An 18,502-nucleotide genomic window follows, 5' to 3' on the forward strand; every position below is an offset into this window, starting at 1 on the left:
GCATCGCGCAGGCTCCGATGCGTCTCTGCAGAGCTTAGATGGAGAAGGGCCTTAGGGCAGCCCTCCACAGAAAGGCGGCCACCAGGAAATGGGTCTGAAAGCTCATGGGCAGAGCAGACAGTTTATACTCAGAGTGTGTGTTTTAAGGGGTGACTTCAGGGCCCAGAGAGACTGGGCAAAGGGACGAAGAACATGTCCCTTCCATGAATGAGCTATGGTGTCCGACAGCTCCGCTCCGTCCTGAGCCCCTGGTACCTAAAAGTAGGGTGGCCCACGCCTGGGGGGCCCTTCCGGAAGGCCAGTCCACCAGTCCCAGCGCTGGCCACGCGCTGCCCCCGGAAGAGCAGAGCGGCTTCACCGACCCGCGGTGGGGCCCGCGGGGCCAGGGGCAGCTTGTTTGAGCGAAACGGGCCGGACTACTTGGCGACGACTTGTTGGTAATGTTGCCTCAAACAGAGGAGTCTGAGACGGCTGGCTGAGGCAGAGCAGAGATCTTTCTCCTCCCACCCCCATCCCCCGGGGCCATAGGCAACTCCTTCCAAGACTCAGCGCGGTGGTGGGAGAGGTCCCTGAACCTGGACTACGGAAGGGAGACAAGCCCTGGGCCCTGCACTTGGGGGGCCCGCACGGAGGGGCTGGGGGGGGGGGAGGATGGGCTCCCGTTCCATCCGAATGGGGTGGGGCGGGGAGGGGAGAAAGTCCCCAAGGACGGAGCGCAAAAAGGGGTCTCCACGAATCGGCCCTCACCCGCTTCCCAACGCCTGGGGGAAACTTGGGGGAGGGCAAGCAGGGAGCAAGTCCCCGGAGCTGGGCGCCCGCTCCCTCGCGGGCGGGTGAATGAATGATTAAGCGCCCAGTACACAATAGCCTCGCTAGATGGAGACGAGGAATCACTGCAGCGGCGCTGGCGGCGGCGGCGGGGAGCGCGGGCGGGAGCGCAGCCCGGGCGGGAGGCGGGCGAGGCTCACGTCTGTTTTCCTTTTTCGTGCATTATTTATTTCGCCTCCGCCCGCGGCCCTGCTGCCCGAGCGGGCGCTCCCAGCCAGCGGCTCTCGCCGCTTCCTCTCGCGGGCAGGCGAGACGGACGAGGAGAGCTCGGCACCCCCGCGCCCCGAGCAGCCTGGCGGTGCCACCGGAGGGCGGGGACCCAGGAAGGGCACTCGCCGCCTGGTCCTGGGGGCCCGGAGGAGACTTTCCCCGCCCTCGCCTCCGCCTCGGCAGCCCGCCCGGCCCTGGACGCCGGGTGCCGCCCCTCCCGCCCTGCGCGCTGCCAGGCGCAGCCGGGAGCCACCCGGTGCGAGCGCGCCGCGCCCGGGACCCCAGCTCAGGGGCCCCGGAGGCCCCAGCCGCGCGCAAACTTTTGCTCCAGTATCCAGCGCTCTTCCCCGGCACGCGAAGCCCCCAGGCGCCCGCGCAGTCGCCAGGGTGAGGACAGAGGCTCCGCCTAGAGGGCGGGGGATTGGGGAGGCGGCTGGCTTTAAATGGGGGCCGTCTGGCGGCTCCGGAACAGTCTGCCGCGGGGGGAGTGCGACCTCCCTTCGGCGCGCCGTGGATCGGCTGGGGCGGCCCCCAGGCAAGGTGGCGTGAGGCCCCAGAGGGATGGGGCCGAAGATGGAGACCTGGGGGGGAGCTCGCGCTCCGGGGCGGGAGGCGGGGCTCGGGAGAGCGCGCCTGGGTGAATGGGGTGCGCACGGAAGTGCATAGGTTGCAGTGTGCGCAGTGAGAGCCGGCGGGGCGCGGAGGGTGCGCGCAGCGTGTGATTTCCTGGTGTTGTGCACGCAGGGTCAGCGAGTGTGCAGGCAGCGGCCGGGGGGTGTGCACGGCTGTGTCTGTGGGTGTGCACCCAGGGTGAGTGGTGCCCGCCCGGTTTGAAAGGTTTCAACTGTGGGAGTGAGTTGAGCCTGGCTGTTTCTGGGGTGATGCGCGGGGCTGTGTCGTGTGCTGGGCTGTGTATGGAGGTGCGCACAGGGCCGAGGTGTGCACGCAGGGCTCTGGGCAGGTGCACGGGGGCCAAAGTGTGCACGCAGGGTTCTGGGAATGTGCGCCAGGATAGAGTGAGTTCTGGGATGCCGGCTTCTGTGAGTGTGCGCGGAGGGTCTTCGAATGTGCCAACTAGAGTGAAGGGGCAAAGCTGGATTTACGAGGGGGGGTCCGGGCTGCGGGGCGTGCCTGCCCAACCCGGACCGCTGCGTGTTCGAGTGCGCGACCGCGATGGTGCCCGCGCCCGCGGCGCCCGCCTGACCCGAGCTTTGCTCCCCTGACAGTTCGCCCCGAGAGCGGGTGCCGCGGGTCGAGATGCTGCTCCGGGACCTGGTGCTGCGCCGCGGCTGCTGCTGGCCCTCACTGCTGCTGCACTGCGCGCTCCACCCGCTCTGGGGCTTCGTGCAGGTGAGCGGTGGCGCGGGTTGCCGGGCTGCACCGGTTTGGAGACCTCCTGGGCGAGACCCGGTGGGGGCGGGGGTGTCACTTCGCTCTCCGACCCCAGCTTCCTGCAGCCGCCCCTCTGGCTGGTCCTGGGGAGAGTTTATGTACCGGAAAGATGCTCGGGCCTCCCCATACTCCTGCCTGGAAGAGCTAAGAAACCCCGTAGGGAGGCTTCAGTTGTGGCCTAAGACCTGCAGGACAGGGCCTGGGAACCGGAAGGGCTTAGGGAGTGCCTCCTTGGTGATGACCTCTGATTGCAGAAACGCCGGGAAAGAAACCTTCGAGCTTTTGCAAACTTAAAAAGAAAAGGATCCCGAGGATATACATCTTTTATCTCCCACTAGTCAACTTCCAATTAGCTGGACTTCAACACGGGAGAGGCTGTGTTTCGTGTAGGGAGTGGAGTTGGGGATGTGGACGGGTGTAAGTGGTGGCCACGCGTGGAGAACGTAGGAAATAACTGTCCATCTGTGAGCATTGCCTGAGGATGGACTCCTCACCCTGGGTCCCTGGACAGAGGCCAGGCAGCCACCAGCTGGAGTTACCTCTGTTAAGGTCAGAGAGAGGGTTCGACGGGATGGTCCCTAGTGCCTCCCAGAACCTGCTCGGTCAGTGGGACAGTGGAGGGTGTGAAGAGGTGGGCTTTGCTGTCAGCTCTGAATGTTGAGCCCCAGCCCTGCCCCGTACTGGCTGGGCAACTTTAGGCAGTGCACTTAACCTCTCTGGTCTTTGGTTCCTTCTTCCTGACTGTGCTATTACAAGTACTTGATGAGATAAAACACATAAAGACTACTTAGCACAGTGCCCAGACCACAGCAAACACCAGTGGTGGCTGCTGCGGCCATTGTTGATATTAGTACTAGTGATGCTGGCCAGGTGCTCTTGACCACCACATAGTCTGTTCCATCTTTTTGAGTTGTTAGTGGTTCAGCAGGTGCTGGAGGACATTTTTGCTGTTTTGGGCATTTAAATACCCCACTCTGGGTATTTGCAGCTTCACTTCCGGTGGCATTTGGGGGGTTGGGGATCATTCAGGTGGTTATCTGAGTACGGGGTGACAGTCCTCAGAGGAAGGGATGGGCGAGACGGCTTGCCAGTCTGCCGTGGCCCATGAGCTGTCACAAGCTATGGGGCCCTGCTGGGAACCAGCTCAGTCAGTCCTGCTTGGATGGCGGGCTGAGTGAGCACAGGGAGAGATCCAGGGGCTCTGAAGCTGGGCCCAGCAGGCTGGCTGAGTGGGCGGGTCGACCAGGATCCACCACCCACCCCAGCACCAGGCCTGCCTTCTGCTCGTCTCTGGCTTGCCTCTGCCTCACTCACAATTGTTTTCCTTTCGGAATTGACAGCTTTGTTTAATGTGTGAAACTGCAGTTATTAAACTCAGCTCTGCCTCCTCAGGGTGCAGGGTTTTGTCACTTTTAAACACTCAGGTGGTTGGGGACCAGCTTCCCTTGTTCAGCTTTTAGCTGAACCCCAGGCATTAAGTTCACTTTGTTTTTACATCTGTTTGCTTACAGTTTTCCATAAGACTTTTCAGCTAGTGTGGGGAGCCACACGACGGTGTTGTCTGTCTCCGAGACTAGAATGCTGCTGGGTAGAGACAGGAGACCCCCATCACCACCACCACCACCCCCCCCCCCACCTACTCCCCAACACCTCCCTACCACCCCGCCACCACTACCACCATAAGAAACCATTTTGTGAAAACAGCCTGGTTTTTTAACAGTGTCCTTCAGCTAGACAGAACTTACACAAGCGTGTGTGTGTGTGTGCTTCAGATGCTGTTACTCAATACAATCAATTTTTGTGCAAATCAATTAGAAAAGGAATCCTCTAGACAAGTAGCATGGATAAAATCTTGGCTGGAAGCTCTGGAAAAATTAATCTACAAATGATAAGGACCGAAAAGCCAAGGGAAAAGGGCTTTGGAATGGATGGGTCTGGGTTTTGTTTTTTTTTTTAAGCAAAAGAGCTGAATCCGGAGGAACAGAAGGGAGAAGAGGAAAAACGGAAGTCCGTGAAGCCATGTATGTCCCTTTAAGTGGAGAGACTAAAATCTGTCTCATCATCGGAGTTTCTCGGAGGCAGAGACAGAACTCAGCTCTCTGTGCTTTCATGAGCGTTTTGCCAGAAGACTCCGCCGAAGTTGTGAGCATTTGGACGGGTGGGACCGACATAACGGAGTCCTCTAATTATTAGGATAAATGGTGAAGTGAGAGACCTGTGTTCCCCAAAGCTCCAGGTTCCTACCTTGAAGTCAGCCTGAAGCCTCTGCCTAGATGATAAGAAACTTAATCATTAAAGTCAGATGACATTTAAAGTGCCGCAGGTTGGTGTGGGGGCACCCGCGAGCCTCCCCCTTTTCTCCTTAATGCGTCTGGAATTGAGCTTTTGAGCTTTTGTGATTTAGGGTTCTTCTAAGTTCACTTCCAGATGATTCCTTTTTTGCAAGCAAAGAGGATGACAGGCTGGCAAATTTATTAGGTGTGACAGGAGTGTGCCTCATCAAGTTACTGTGGTGCTGGCCTGTCACCATAAAAGATGCCAGAAGCCATCATCTTTGTGGGTGTCCTCCTAAAGCCATCGTCAGGGAGACAGGCTCGGATGCGAGCCTACGGGTCTTCCAGGGCTGACCCAGTGCCACCCTCAGGCCCAAGCAATGCTGACCTCCCCCTGTGGCCAGTCACTACAGCTTCTCTTATGTATTCAGCAGCACTTACTGAGCACCTACTGTTTGCCAGGCCCTATGTTAAGTGCAAGAGACCTCGTGGTCCCAAGTCCTCATGGCATCAACAGTCTGGCACTGGAGAGAGAATTAAACAAGTAATTAGAGGCAAGATAGCGCAACGGGAGCGAAAAGCTCAGAGATGGGATCTGGGGGAAGGGACCCATGTGGTGCTCAGCTGAGACATGCCCAAGGAGGAGTCGGAGTCGGGGGCAGGCGTGGGGGAGGTACGCAGGCAGAGGCAACAGTCCCCAAGGCCGGAGGAGAGCGGGTGAGGCCACTGCTATGAGCTACTAACATCGTATCCTGCAGTTTGGACTTGATCCTGGGGGCTTCAGGGATTCTCAAAGGTTTTAAGCAAGAGATGGCAATCTCGGACTGGCATTTCAGAATCTCAGTCCAGCTCCAGCAGGAAGGATGGATTCGAAAAGGGGGTCAAGGCAAGGGTCAAAGAGGCTGGTGGGGGTAGTGCTGCCAGATTGAGCAAATAAAAATGCAGGGCATCCAGTTAAATTTGGGTTTCAAGTCAACCACAAATTGTTCTTCAGCATAAGTGTATCCCATATGATATTTGGGACATAACTTATACTAAAAAAATTGGTGTTTGTTTATCTAAAATGTAACAGGGTGCCCTATATTTTACATAGCAACTCTCCGTGAGAGGCCAGGGCTGCCCAGCAGAGAGATGATGGTGTCCTGGTTAGGGTGGTAAGGGGAGACGTGAATGGATTCAATGACTATTTAGGAGGCAATATCCCCGTGACCAAAAAGCTGTACTGATTGGCCAGGAGTGGGGAGCACCTTGTCCCCCGGAACCCAGGGACAGGTACCACGGTGGCTGCAGGACCTGCCGGTGCCTCAGGGTTCCGGCCCCAGGAGAACACTGCCGAGCAGGGGAGGGGAGGCAGGCGATGGCAGAAGTGGAGTAAACACTCGTCCTAGGAAGCCATGATGCCAGCTTTCGCTCTGGGGGCTTTAGGCAAGTCATTGACCTCTCTGGTCAAGTCCAGCTACGAGTAGGTGACTGCAAGGGCACGTTTCTTCTCCTTGTGGGACTCCCTAAGGGATAAACCAACCAAGCCAGGTACTGGGACACGCTCCCAGCGCTGAGGACCTTGTCTGAATGCAACACCACCAGACCACCGAACCCCAAAGTGGACCCAGGTTGGGGGCGGGGTAGATCCTGTGTTTCTACACTGGTGGGCGGATCATCTCAACAACATCTTTTCACTGAGCACCAACCGAATGCCAGGCCTCGTGCCTCTCCAGTCAGTTAGTTGCTCATGATCCTGCCGTCCCACCCGCTAAGTGTGGATGGTAGCTCCTGCCTCTCCCGGTTATCCTCGTGGTGAAATGACAACTGCCTCCCGGGGCTGACACACACAGTAGGGCTCAGGAAGTATCCCTTGATCAGGATGAATAAAGCACAGACTCATTTACCTGCCAGCTTCGGTAAGGGAGAGGTATTGGGGGGGGGGGGTCAATCATTATAAAGCAGTGGGGATGATGCCCCCCCAAAGAGAAGGGCTTACAAGGTGAAGAAGCATCCCTGGGCAGTTGGGGCTAGTCTGGGGGGTCCTGGGGTTGGGGTGGCTTACCCAAGAAGGCTGTGCTGGAACTGGGTTTCAAGGAAGAATGGAAGTTGGAAGGTAGATAAAGGGTTTGAGTAGCCAACTGTCAGTGGCGAGAGGCTCAGCGGCCACTGGTTTGCACTGGACCGAACGCCAGTGAGGCGCCCACGCAGGGCCCACCCCTCAGGGAGAGGGACAGCCAGCCCAGCCTGGATACTCCGGTGATGAGCAGCTGTGCCAGCCCCTTTCCAGTGGGCCGTTGTCCGAGACACCGTAGCTTTCTAAAATGCTTCCTCCCGCTTCAGCCTGGAAACTTGGCCCTGGCGTCCCTGCCTGTAATTTCATTGCATTAAACGCTTACACATCTGTGCCCTTCTATCCTCTCCCCAAAGTAGGTCATTGTGTTGGGCCAGGTTAAACAAGCGTGCTGCTCTTGAACTCCGTCGCGTAAATTGCACTTCGGAGCGTGGGAAAGTAATGGCTTTGGCAATGGCACCCGTTGCTTGACGTTCACACACTTGGTAGAGGCTCTCGAGCAACCCCCGTGGTCCTAGAAGGTGGGATCCAGAGGACAGGCTCCGTGTCGATGAGAACCGGGCTGCACTGGTGGGGAGGCCGGGATGGGGGTGGGGGTGGGGGGGGGGGGACGTGTAGAGTTCATCATCCCCGTAAAGTAACTGAGAAAAGGCTCACCCTCGAGGTTGTGCGCTTCCCAGCGGGAGACAACATTGCCTTCCCGAGTTCGAACCGCAGCGGGTCCTTGAAAACAAGAAAAGGTGGCGAGCAGGAGCTGCCTGGCCTCCCAGATGTTGTCAGGGCTGCACATCAGCTCACCTCCTGCTGGCACCCCGGCCTGTGCACCTCTGCCAATGCCAAGAGCACCCCAGCCCTGCGGACCCGCTCTGTGGGCCTGGGACTCGGCAGCAGAGTGTCTGCACTGGCCTAAGGCAGCCGTCCGCGGCTGGTTGCAGGGAAATTGGGGTTCTGGGTTTCTGCTCACTCAAGATGACAGCCAGAGAAATTCACCGTGGGCATGATTGATCGTTATTGATGTGGTGGTGGTGGTGGTGGGGGGGATCCACCTCCTTTTTCCTTCATGCCTTTAAGTCCTCTTGTTCCCCGGGTCGGGCCTCGTGGATGCACGCACCCTGCCGCAGGGAGGGCCACGGGCCGTCAGTCCACGCCACCCGTCAGCAGTGTAACCTGGAAACTAAACAAAACACTCGGGCCTGGCCGCACCTGCAGAACCTCTGCTGGAACCGGTCGTGGGGCAGGCTCAGGTGTGAGGGCCTTTTAACGCTGCCTGGAGGTTCTGAGGTGCAGCCGGGGTTGGGAGTCGCTGGTCGAGCACAACCCACTCCCGCCACTCTTCCTAGTTTACGGGCGAGGGAACTGACATCAAAAAACACCAGACCAGGATTCAAGAGGGGTGGATTCTGGTCCGATTTTTAATATTCATTCATTCATTCATTCATTTGTTCATTCATTCATTCACCAGATATTTATTAAATGGCCGGCATGCTTTAGCCAGGTTATGATAGTGAGAGACGAGGCCTGGCCCTCGCCCCATAGATCTCTAGTCCGAAGGTGTAGACGGACAGGAACCAGGGAATCACCCACATTTCTGCCCACCAGAGCCGGAAGAGCCTACTAGAAGGAGATCTGACCAGGTGAGGGAGGTCCCAGGCCCTTCCCTGAGGAGGTGCTAGCCAAGCTGAGGAACAGGCCGGCGGGGGGGGGGGGGGGGGGGAGAACATTCTGGGCCACTGGAGCAGTGTGTGAGAAGGGAGGGGTGTGGCCAGGGCACAGACTGGAAGAAGGGCACTGAGGGTGCGGCAGAACCCTGTGGCCGTGATCCCCGTGGCTGTGGGCAGGCATTTGGGGGAGGAGGGGTTGAGGGGTGTGAGTGGTCTGGGCAGGTAAGTTTCCCGCAAGAACCTTGGTCTCCCCTTGGTCGTGTGGGCCGCCAGAGCAGACGCCCGGCCGAGGGAGGTTCCTCCCCCAAGACGGAGGGCCTGTCAGGGGCTGTGGCCGGAGAGAAAGGGACGGCTTGGCCTTGTTCCGTTGCAGGAAAGCCTGGAGGAGTGGCTGGGTCCGCTCCCTGAGGGCGTAGAGTCCGTATCCTGCTGTCACCCGGTGAGGGAACCTTGGGCAGCCACTTCTCCTGGGCCTCAGTTTCCTCACCTGTCTGAGGGGGGAGATTCTAGGCGTTGACCTTCAAGTTCCTATCCACCCCGTAATAATACTGAAGCCACCTGTGACGGTCCCATGGCCGGTCCCTGGCAGAGCTGGGAATAAAACCTTCATCTTCCAACCCGCCCAGCCAGCCTCCCGCTTATTCTCTCTGAGCCAACCCCACGTCTGCCCGTTCTTCCTGCCGTGGCCTGGGGAAGAGCCCCGAGTTCCAGCCTGGCAGGCAGGGGGGTGGGGTGGGCCCCTTTCGGCTCCCCGTGGCCTCACTGTCTTCTCTTGGGCACGTGTGCCCGTTTCTGCAGGTGACACAGGGCGAGCCCCAGAAGTCCTGCTCCAAGGTGACTGACAGCTGTCAACACATCTGCCAGTGCCGGCCCCCTCCCCCGTTGCCCCCGCCACCCCCACCCCCGCCGCCTCCCAGGCTCCTCTCGGCCCCAGGTGAGTAAAGGCTGGCGTGTTTCCGGTTCCTCCGTGTGTTTTCCGGGCCCAGGGAGAGCCTGCGGCCGTGGCAGAGGGCGGCCTTGCCTCCTTGGTAATTTTCCACTGGCCGAGCAGGAGGGAAGCCAAGGCCCAACTTCTCTCCCTGCAGCCTGCAGCGCGCCGTCCCCACAGAATGACCCTGAGACGGGGAAGGATGCTTCTCCATCGGTTAATCAGATAAAAGTCAGTCTCCATCGGATGAGTGACTCGGCCGGCAGGCCCAGGGCACTGGTCTTGGATATCCCACCCACGCACACGCTTTCATTTTTCGACTTTAATTCTGGTTTAAGGAGGCAATTAGTGTAGAACCGAAGTGAAGGCTCTGGGAGCAAAGTGACACGGATGCCTTTCAGCCACTCGCAGTGAACTCTGCGACCCACCCCTGCCCCCACCCCTCCCTCCTTTGCTTTGACTTCATCGGTGAACAATTTGACTTCCTGGTCATTCAAACAAAGGAGGGTTTCTTTAGGCAGAAAGGGCCTCGGTCCTGGCCTCTGTGGGTTAAGGTCCCTGCCTACAATTGCCAGTTGACAACGTCTCTAACAGGAGAGCCTATATTTTGGATCGATCGCTCCCGCTGGCTATAGAATGCCTGCGATCATGTGTGGCTCTCTTTCGGTAAACACATCTCTGAGGTATCGGGACGTACTTTAAATAATCTTGGCGACGCTTTGCTCCCTGGTCGGCTGTGAGGCCAGGCTCTCGGGGTGCAGGCAGTGATGCAATGTTCTGGAGGATCTTTGCAGTCACGGGCATTTCTGTGTTTTGTCTGCTGGGCCCCTACCTGTCTCCATGCTTACCTGACACCTGTGGGGTCCTCAGCATCGCCTGAAGCATTTATTTTAAGTGCAGCTCATGGTCCTAGCCAGGTTGCTCAGTGGTTAGAGCATCGGGCCACGGACTAAAGAGTTGCAGGCTTGATCCCTGGCCCTGGTCAGTGCGTGCAGGAGGCAACCAATCGATGTGTCTCTTTCACATCAATGTTTTTCTCTCTCTGTTTCTCCTCCTCCCTTCCACGCTCTCTAAGAATCAACGGGGGCTAGGGGGGGAGGGTGGAATACCCTCCCGTGAGGAGTAACAAAACAAAAAAGTAAAGCTTCAGGGGCCCACTTCACACCCACCAACTCAGAGTCATTGGGGTGGGGCCTAAGGAAGTAGCGTGATAACAAGTGCCGGGGTGGTTTGGAGCCTCTGCAGGAGTCTTCCGTCCCAGGATGCTCACTCCTCCTCTCACCTGAAGGAATCCCTGAGCCGTCTTGTGGGGCCCAGACTCAGGCACCTGCCCTTGCAGATCACTCTGCTCCCTTCCTTTAGAATTTCCCTCCTCCCGCTGCTTGGGCTGCAGACCTGTGCTCTCTGATGGACCCACAGCCCCAGTGCGGGGCCCTTCCGTTCATCTCACGGAAATTCTGTGCCAGGCACCGTGAGAGACCAAGCCGGCCTTCGGGGATCTCTCAGCTCCAGGGAGGCCCCCTGTCCGCTGCCTACAGCGGGTGGCCCGAGGGAGCACAATGGTAGCTCTCCGGTACACCGGGAACCCTTGAGCAGTTGGGCCGCAGGAAACAGTGACACTGACCTGGGTCTTAAAGAATGAATGGGATTGCTCTGGGTTGATGCGGAGGTTGTGGGGGAAGGGCATGCAGGCAGAAGGAACAGCGTGGGCAAAGGCTGGAGGTGTGACTCTGAGAGACTCCCCTCGGGCGTCACAGCCCTTCAGCAGGTTTAAAGGAGCGGCCAAGGGGCGGACTGGGAAGGGCCTTGTATATGTGGCTGATTTCATCCTGTGAATCCTTGTTTGCCAAACGTCATTTACCATATCCAAATACCTCCTGATAGTTGCCCTTTCTTCTTTAAATAGACTCACTTTTGTGGCTATGCAAATCAATTTCCAAAGGAAAGTTGACATAAGTACTGTCATTGAAAGACCAGTATCACCTGCGTAAACGAAGGTGACCATCACAATAAGTGTAATGAGGCCCGGCTGGTGTGGCTCAGTTGTTGGGAGCGTCGTCCTGTGCACCGAAGGGTCATAGGTTCAATTCCTGGTCAGGGCATGTGCCTGGGTTGCAAGTTCCATCCCTGGTCAGGGTGCATAGAGGAGGCAGCCGATCCATGTTTCTCTCTCACATCGATGTTTCTCTGTCTCTCTCTCCCTCTCCCTTCCTCTCTCTCAGAGCCGTGGTAGTTCCATGCGGAGATTCTTCTCTATAAAGAAATCAGAAGGTTTATAAGAGAATCAGAAGGGCCGAATTTCTTGTTCTACATTTCACTGTGCCCTTGGGTCCCTGTGCCATGGAAAACCAGCTCACTTAGCTCAGGGTCCAGTAGCCCATCCTTCAGGAAACCGCTGTAGACCGTGATCAGCCCACAAAAGTATTAAGCAGGGAAATGGCGTGAATCTGTACGCCTGTTTCAGAAAGATCAACTTTCCTGAGAGCGGGGACTGGGCATGAGCTACCAGACTGGAGGGAGTCTTGAGATAATTCGGTCCCCAGACCATCCATTAGGACCTGAAGCCAGGCAGGGGCTGCAGAGAAGGGGAGGCGGGCAGGGAGTGCCTGGGTGGGGGCCGCCACCTATGTTGAGCTTTGGGCGTGAGGGCACTGCTGGGTGAGGTGGTTTGGTCCTAGGCAGGACTTCTCTAGTTACACACAACAGAAACCCATCTTGTAGTGGCCTGAGCAATACCAAAACTAGGGAGGGAGCCCGGCTGGTGCGGCTCAGTGGTTGAGCATTGACCTATAGACCAGGAGGCCAGGGTTCAATTCCCAGTCAGAGCACATGCCCGGGGTGCGCGTTCGATCCCTAGTAGGAGGTGTGCAGGAGGCGGCTGATCAGTGATTCTCTCTCATCATTGATGTTTCTATCTCTCCCCCTCTCCCTTCCTCTCTGAACTAAACAAAAACATCTTTTTTTTTTTTTTTTTTTTTAAATGTGACATGGGCTCTTTAAGTGCTCATTGATGGAGGTTCTCTTTGCCTAAGCAAGACGGAGGAGCAGGTGGAAGCCATGCCCTCGGATGATGCTGCTGAGGAGGTCACGTTGCAGGAGTGGGAATTCAATTCCATCCCTGGATAGAGGAGCGCCAGGGAATTTGTGAACATTTTAAAACCACACCACCCTACACACACACACACACACACACACTCTTTGAACTTTCCTTTGCCTTTATAGCAGTCATCCCACCCATGCACTATCTAATTAGTTACTTGACTTATGCCTGGATCCTTTGCTAGAGGCAGACAATGGCCATGTGTCTGCTTGTCCACTTAGAGCCCCAGCTCCTTAGCACCTGCCTGGCATGTCATGGGTCCTCAGTAGCTACTAATTCATTGCTTTTGCAAGGGTTTTTGACTGTCTCCTATTGCCAGACACTGGCTGGGTTCTGGGAATGCCATGGGGATCAGGCCAGCAGGGTCCCTGCAGCCATGGAGGTTGTAGCTTGCTCTCTGCGTGCACAGACAGGGCAGGGCGGGTGGGGGGCTGGGACAGAAGAACAGACCACAGATATCACCGGGAAAACAGAAGGCAATGTGTGCCACAAGGTAATGAAATGATGTGATGTGATGGGGTAACTGCGGGGTCACCTGCATTGCATGGTCTGGGCACAGGAGATGTGTCAGCTGAGAGCCGGCTGAAGGATGTAGTCTGGGGGAAGGTCGTTCTCAGCGGAGGGAGCAGCAAGTGCAAGTTCCTCAGGCAGGAAGCCCTCGGGGTGGGTGCGCGAAGGGCGGCTGCTGGGTGAAGGACAGGAGGGGGCGAGTCCCAGAGCAGGCCGTGGCCAGACCGTGCAGGCTCAGGGCCCTGGAGGCTGGGGAAGGGGCTGGGCTTTCTCTTTAGATGCAACGAGAGGCCTCTAGAGGGTTTTGAGCCGGGGAGGGGTGTGGCCTCATTTACACTCTGCAGAGGCTGGCTCCCCACCGAGGAGGCTGTTGCTTGGGTCCTGGAGAAATAGTGATGGAGGAGCCTGGATGTGGCCTGGGTGGGGGTGAGGGAGAGGCAAGCCCTGGTCCGGTCTGAGAGGTTAGGGGGGTGGGGTAGGGACGCTGATGGCTGTGGTTGGGTGGGGCAGGGATGTCCCAGGTTCTGTGCAATGAGCAAGCAGACGTCACTCCCAGCACTCCCGCTTGGTCCTCGGGATGCCTGTGAGCTCACCAATGGGCTAATGCAGACCCGGGGGGCGCCCGGACGGGGTTAGCAGCAGCTCAAAGTCCCCCCCTCCCCACCACCTCGCGTGTGTTAGTGACTACCGTTTTGTACGGACACAATCTCTGGGACTTTATGAAGGTTCCGATTTTTCTCTGGGTTGTGACAAGTTTGGAGACAGCAGAAGAGGAGGCGCCTGGAAGGCTGTAATGCCGTGATGGGTGCAGCCAGCCGGTGAGGCCACCCCTGGGGACCAGCCTTCTCCTCGGGGCGCCAGGCTCCTCGGGAAAGAGGGTGAACCCCACAGCTTCATCTTTGCCCAGAGTGAACCTTGAGGAGGGACTGTGGGCGTCCAACATGGGCCATGTCACGTTGACTATCTCTTGCTTCGTGGGGTGTGTCCGTGCTGAGTTGGTCCTTAATGTCACCATTGATTGGGGTACGGAGGTATCAGATGTTCATCATGTGTGGGAGGCAGGACTTCTGTCCTGTCATCTTTGAGCCTCTTGCCTGGTCTGCGAGTAGGAGGACCTGGAGGCCGGGCCTGGCTCTGGCTCTTGCCAGCTGTGTGCGGTCACTCACGCTCTCTGAACTTCCTTGTTCTTGTCTGCGCGTGAGCGACGAGGTTCCGTCCTCCAGAGGTGGTTGTGAGTGCAAAAAATACAGGTGAGGGCCTAGCCCAGCTCTCGGTACCTCCCCACCCTCTTGTCAGCACCCGGTACATCCCCATCCTCTTGTCAGCATAACCTTTGCTTGAATGGATCTCTTCCCCAAGCTGGCCTCAGCTCTCCCATCCATAAAATGGGCCGTCTCTGCCGTGAGTTCCACTCCAGCCGAGCACAGGGCCCTGTGAGCATGGCTCTCGCCCCTGGACCGGAGCGTCTGACATCGTAGGAATTTTAATAGTTGCTGGCTTTCTTTCAAAAAGTGATTTTATTTTTTTTTTAAGTACTGGCTTTCCCTTTCCCAATTCAATAAATGGAATTGTTCGTCTCCCGCTTGTATGCTTGTATCCAGCAGATAAAAGATTACGGATTTATGTGGACTTGAATCCACTCAGAAAACCTTTACCCATCGATTCATTGAACAAGCCTTTGCCGGGTGTGTGCCCTGCAGGTCCGGGCCTCAGAGAACTGTCACAGCCCTGCCCTCAGGGACCCTGAGCCCTGGATGCACGGAGGCACCACCCAAGAGCTTTAGAGATGATGCCCGGCCCACCCTAGAGGGGGTGATTCGTGTGTGAATTGAGGTCGACACTCTTGGCTGTAACCAGAGGCAGGAGGCAGGGAGGGAAGGTGAGGCGCGAGGGAACTTGGGGCCAAGGGCCCGTGAGATGTGCGCGTGAGTGAGTGGCCTCCGGTTCCCGCAGGGCGCTGGGCTGCCCCGGCGTGGAGCCTGCCCTCCAGGACTTTGGAGTCTTGTGAGGAGCCTGGGCTCAAGGCTGAGCTGGCAACGGGCACTCACATCTGGGCAAACGCGCACATCCGTGCCCGACGTGTACTTCCTGGTGCTCGCGTCCTTGTACTTTTTTGATTGAGGTAAAAGTCACCATTCTCACCGTTTTACAGTATACATTTCAGCAGTTTTTAGTGTATTCACAATGTTGTGTAACCATCACTATAGTCTAATTCCAGATCATTTTTGTCACACACACCCCCCCCAAAAAAAATAAAATAAACCCTGTACCTCCCAAATCAGCGCCCTCACCGAGTCCCTGACAACCACTCATCTACTTCCTGTCTCTGGATTTGCTGTTCTGGACATTTAACATAAGCCCGGTGTTCTTCCACGGCCTGAGCCTCGGTTCCCCTCCTCCTAGTGGGGAGGAAGCCTCCTTCCTCTGCTGAGAGGCGGAATCCAGACGGCGTGTGCAGGGTGCGCCCAAGCCCAGCACGGGGCAGGTGGTTAGAGGGTGACGCCCCCATAATGGAAGGGGATCCTGCAGCATCGGCAGGGGGATGGCCTCACCTGTTGCATTGGGGTTGAGAGCTGGTGCTGACACCCCATAACTCTGGCCTCCTGTGGACCATTTCACTCACCGGGCTGTGGAGAGGGGCACGTTGGTTCGCAGGCGACCGTGTGCAGAGCAGTGCCGGCTCAGGGGGCCACCCTGTCCATGTGGGCTATTTCGTGTTATTACGGAATTCATCTAGGATGTCCCACTGTGTCCAGCACACAGCAGCCACTCTGCCCCATTGAGTTTCTGATTTGATCCCTGAGGACAAGACAGCTCACAGCTTGACCCATGAGGGGTTTGAAAGAAAGAAAGAATGAATGAGTGAATGTGACCAGACGAGGAAGACAGAAGATGAACTTTCCCGGATAAGCTGGTAGGGTGGGGACCAACATTTTTACGAGCCTGCCATGTGCCAGGGAGCCTCTGGGGGCACCTCTGAGCTGGGGCTTCTCCAGAAACAGACAGGAGGCAAGAATTCAAGGGCAGGGGGTTAGTTGGGAGATGGGGAGAGGGCGGCAGGCAGCCAAGGGCGTGATATCAAGCCAGTTTCCACCATGGACCCTGGAGGGAGGCTCGTCCCGCTGGGGAGCTCTGGGAAATGGTGGGGTCACAGCTCCTGCGAGTGACTCACCTGAGGGCCCAGGGAGCTGGGGTGCAGGCGACTCCCCAGGCAGGGATGCAGCACGGCAGCTGGAAGCCGAGCCAGCGAGCCCAACAGGACGCCAGCAGCACCTGCTCAGCTGTGCCCTTCATCCACCGCGGCTGCTCGGGTGCCCTCGCCCTGGTCAGCCCCAGAGGGTCTACACCTCAAGCTGGGAGCCCGCACCTCTCTCTCCCGCGTCAAGTGAGTGTCCTCCTATCAGAGGGGTAGCTAATGTGCGTGTTTAGGAGCAGCACACCCCGCACAGTCACTTGCTCACTCACAAGTGTGTGCAGATCTCCATGTGGCCACGGTCTGAGGCTGGCACAGCGGGTAAGACAGGGCGAACCCCCAGTGGGGCTCCCGGGGGAAGATCGGGTTCTGTTTTCTCTCAGGTGGAGTTTGGGATCCCTGTGGACACAGGAATTGCACCCACGGGGCCGCTGAGGGGAGCAGGTGTCCTGGCTGAGCTGAGGGGGAACCATTCTCGATTCTCGGGGGGAGCCTGGGAGTGGAGGTGGGGAAGGGGCTGTGTTCTGGCAGAAGGAAGGGCAGGGCAAAGCATTGGAGACGGACAGCCTGCCCACCCCAGGATTGGCGTGCGCAGGAGGCGTGGGGATTGAGCTGGAGGAGCGAGGGCGCTGCCCAGCCTGAGGGTGCACGCGGATCTTGGGCACATTCCCCCGGCAGTGGAGGCTCTGGGCGGAGAGCTCCCATCTGAGTTCCCTTTAGACAGCCCTGGCTGGGGGGAGGCCGGGGGAGGGGAAAGAAGTGGCAGGAGGCGGAAGGCGGTGGTCCAGGGGAGAGAGCGCTGGCCTGGGCCGGGCAGTGGCTGTGGGCAGGGGCCCGGGGCTTGGGAACCTTCAGGATTCAGAGACCAACCACCTGTGGGGGTGAGGGAGCAGGAAGCTGCTCCTTGTGGAGAGAGTTCATGGAGGGAGCGGGTGGGCTCAGAAGTCTCGGCCTTTGTCACATGGCGTGGAAGGTGCCGTTGGACACTGGTTTGTGGGTGTGAGTTGAGGGCAGAGGCCTGAGCTGGCCCTGAGGCCGTGGGGTGGGGGCTCCAGGGGGAGCGTGGGGAGGACGGCTTGGGGCTCAGGAGGAAGAGGAGCCTGAGAAAGGCAGGCAGAGGGAAGGGAAGACCAGGCCAGGTGACCCGGAGACAAGGGAGGCCCCGAGGGCGGGGGAGAGCTCGCGGGATCAGGAGCGGGGAGCTGGTGTCCACCTCCTGCACCCACTTACCCGCAGGAGGAGGGAGCTGTAAGCACTAAACGCGAGCTTCTCTCTTAGGGACATTGGAAAGCACGTGGTGATGTAGTAATTCATCCGGGAGGCCCAGGGAGCTCCCTGTGTGCCCGGAAAGTGGGGGGAGATGCCATGCCTTAGGGAGGTGACCTGCCCCCCCCACCACGAGTGGGCAGGCACGAGCAAGGTAAGGCAGCTAGTGGTATGTGGCTGGGAGCAACCCAGGGCCCCCCTGGACGGGCTGGTCCATGTTGTCACAGGCGTGTGCTGAGGGGAGGTTGCACCCACGGGGCACTGGGAGCTGAGGCGGGGGCAGGCGATGGCGGGGCAGGTGGGCCTTGACTCATTCAAACATTTCTTGAGCGCGTCTAGTTTAGCAGCTCGGGATACACCAGGGAGCAAAACAGATGCAGAGCTGACGCTGGCGGGGAAGAGAGACCAGAAGCAATAAAGCTGATAACGCTGTGAGCTGGGTAGTCTGCGGGACGGGGCAGGTGCTGTGAGAAATGGCAGTGGACTGCAGCGGGCTGGGGCTGGGCCAGGAGCAAGCTGAAGAGGAGGTGGCGTGGGAGCCAGGCTGGCAGGAGGAGGCTCACTGGCACCGGGGAGAGGACTGCCCGAGGCCCAGGACAGCTCACCCAGAGCCTGAGGGGCAGCGGGGGCCAGTGTGGCTGGAGCAGAGTGGGGCTGGGGTAGGAGCTGAGGAGGGGGTAGGAGCTGAGGAGGGGGTAGGAGCTGAGGATGGGGTAGGGTAGGAGCTGAGCAGGGGGTAGGAGCTGAGGAGGGGGTAGGAGCTGAGGAGGGGGTAGGAGCTGAGGAGGGGGTAGGAGCTGAGAAGGGGGAGAGGCAGACATGCCCACCGTGAGGGCGCCCTCTGTCGGTGGTGGTGGGAGGGGGGTGGCTCCGGTGGGTGACCTGAGGAGTTTGGCGGGATCCGGGAGAGCGAACGGCTTTGAGCAGCCGAGTTCGGTGAAGCACGGGTGCTGGAAGGCCATGACTCTCGGAGACGGGACGGGGCCACGGCCCCTGCGCACTTGTGCGTCTGTGCTCAGCTCCCGGCTGGGCAGCCACCTCGCTCCGAGACGGTGCCAAGAGGTTGGCCTTGTTCGTTCCCCTGCACA

General features: G+C 58.4%; 1 protein-coding gene across 1 annotated transcript in view; it reads left to right on the forward strand.

Moving 5' to 3' along the window:
* Positions 1–1,275: 1,275 nt before the first annotated feature.
* The window catches only part of PRIMA1 (proline rich membrane anchor 1), a 37,998-nt gene continuing 20,771 nt past the window's right edge, over positions 1,276–18,502 (forward strand). The window contains exons 1-3 of the mRNA XM_008159936.3: positions 1,276–1,425; positions 2,265–2,388; positions 9,216–9,351. Of these exons, the coding sequence (XP_008158158.1) occupies positions 2,296–2,388; positions 9,216–9,351 (229 nt within the window). The 5' untranslated portion in view covers positions 1,276–1,425; positions 2,265–2,295. The remainder of the gene's footprint in view (positions 1,426–2,264; positions 2,389–9,215; positions 9,352–18,502) is intronic.

Source organism: Eptesicus fuscus, chromosome 5 (genome assembly GCF_027574615.1).
Source record: "Eptesicus fuscus isolate TK198812 chromosome 5, DD_ASM_mEF_20220401, whole genome shotgun sequence".
NCBI lineage: Eukaryota > Metazoa > Chordata > Mammalia > Chiroptera > Vespertilionidae > Eptesicus > Eptesicus fuscus.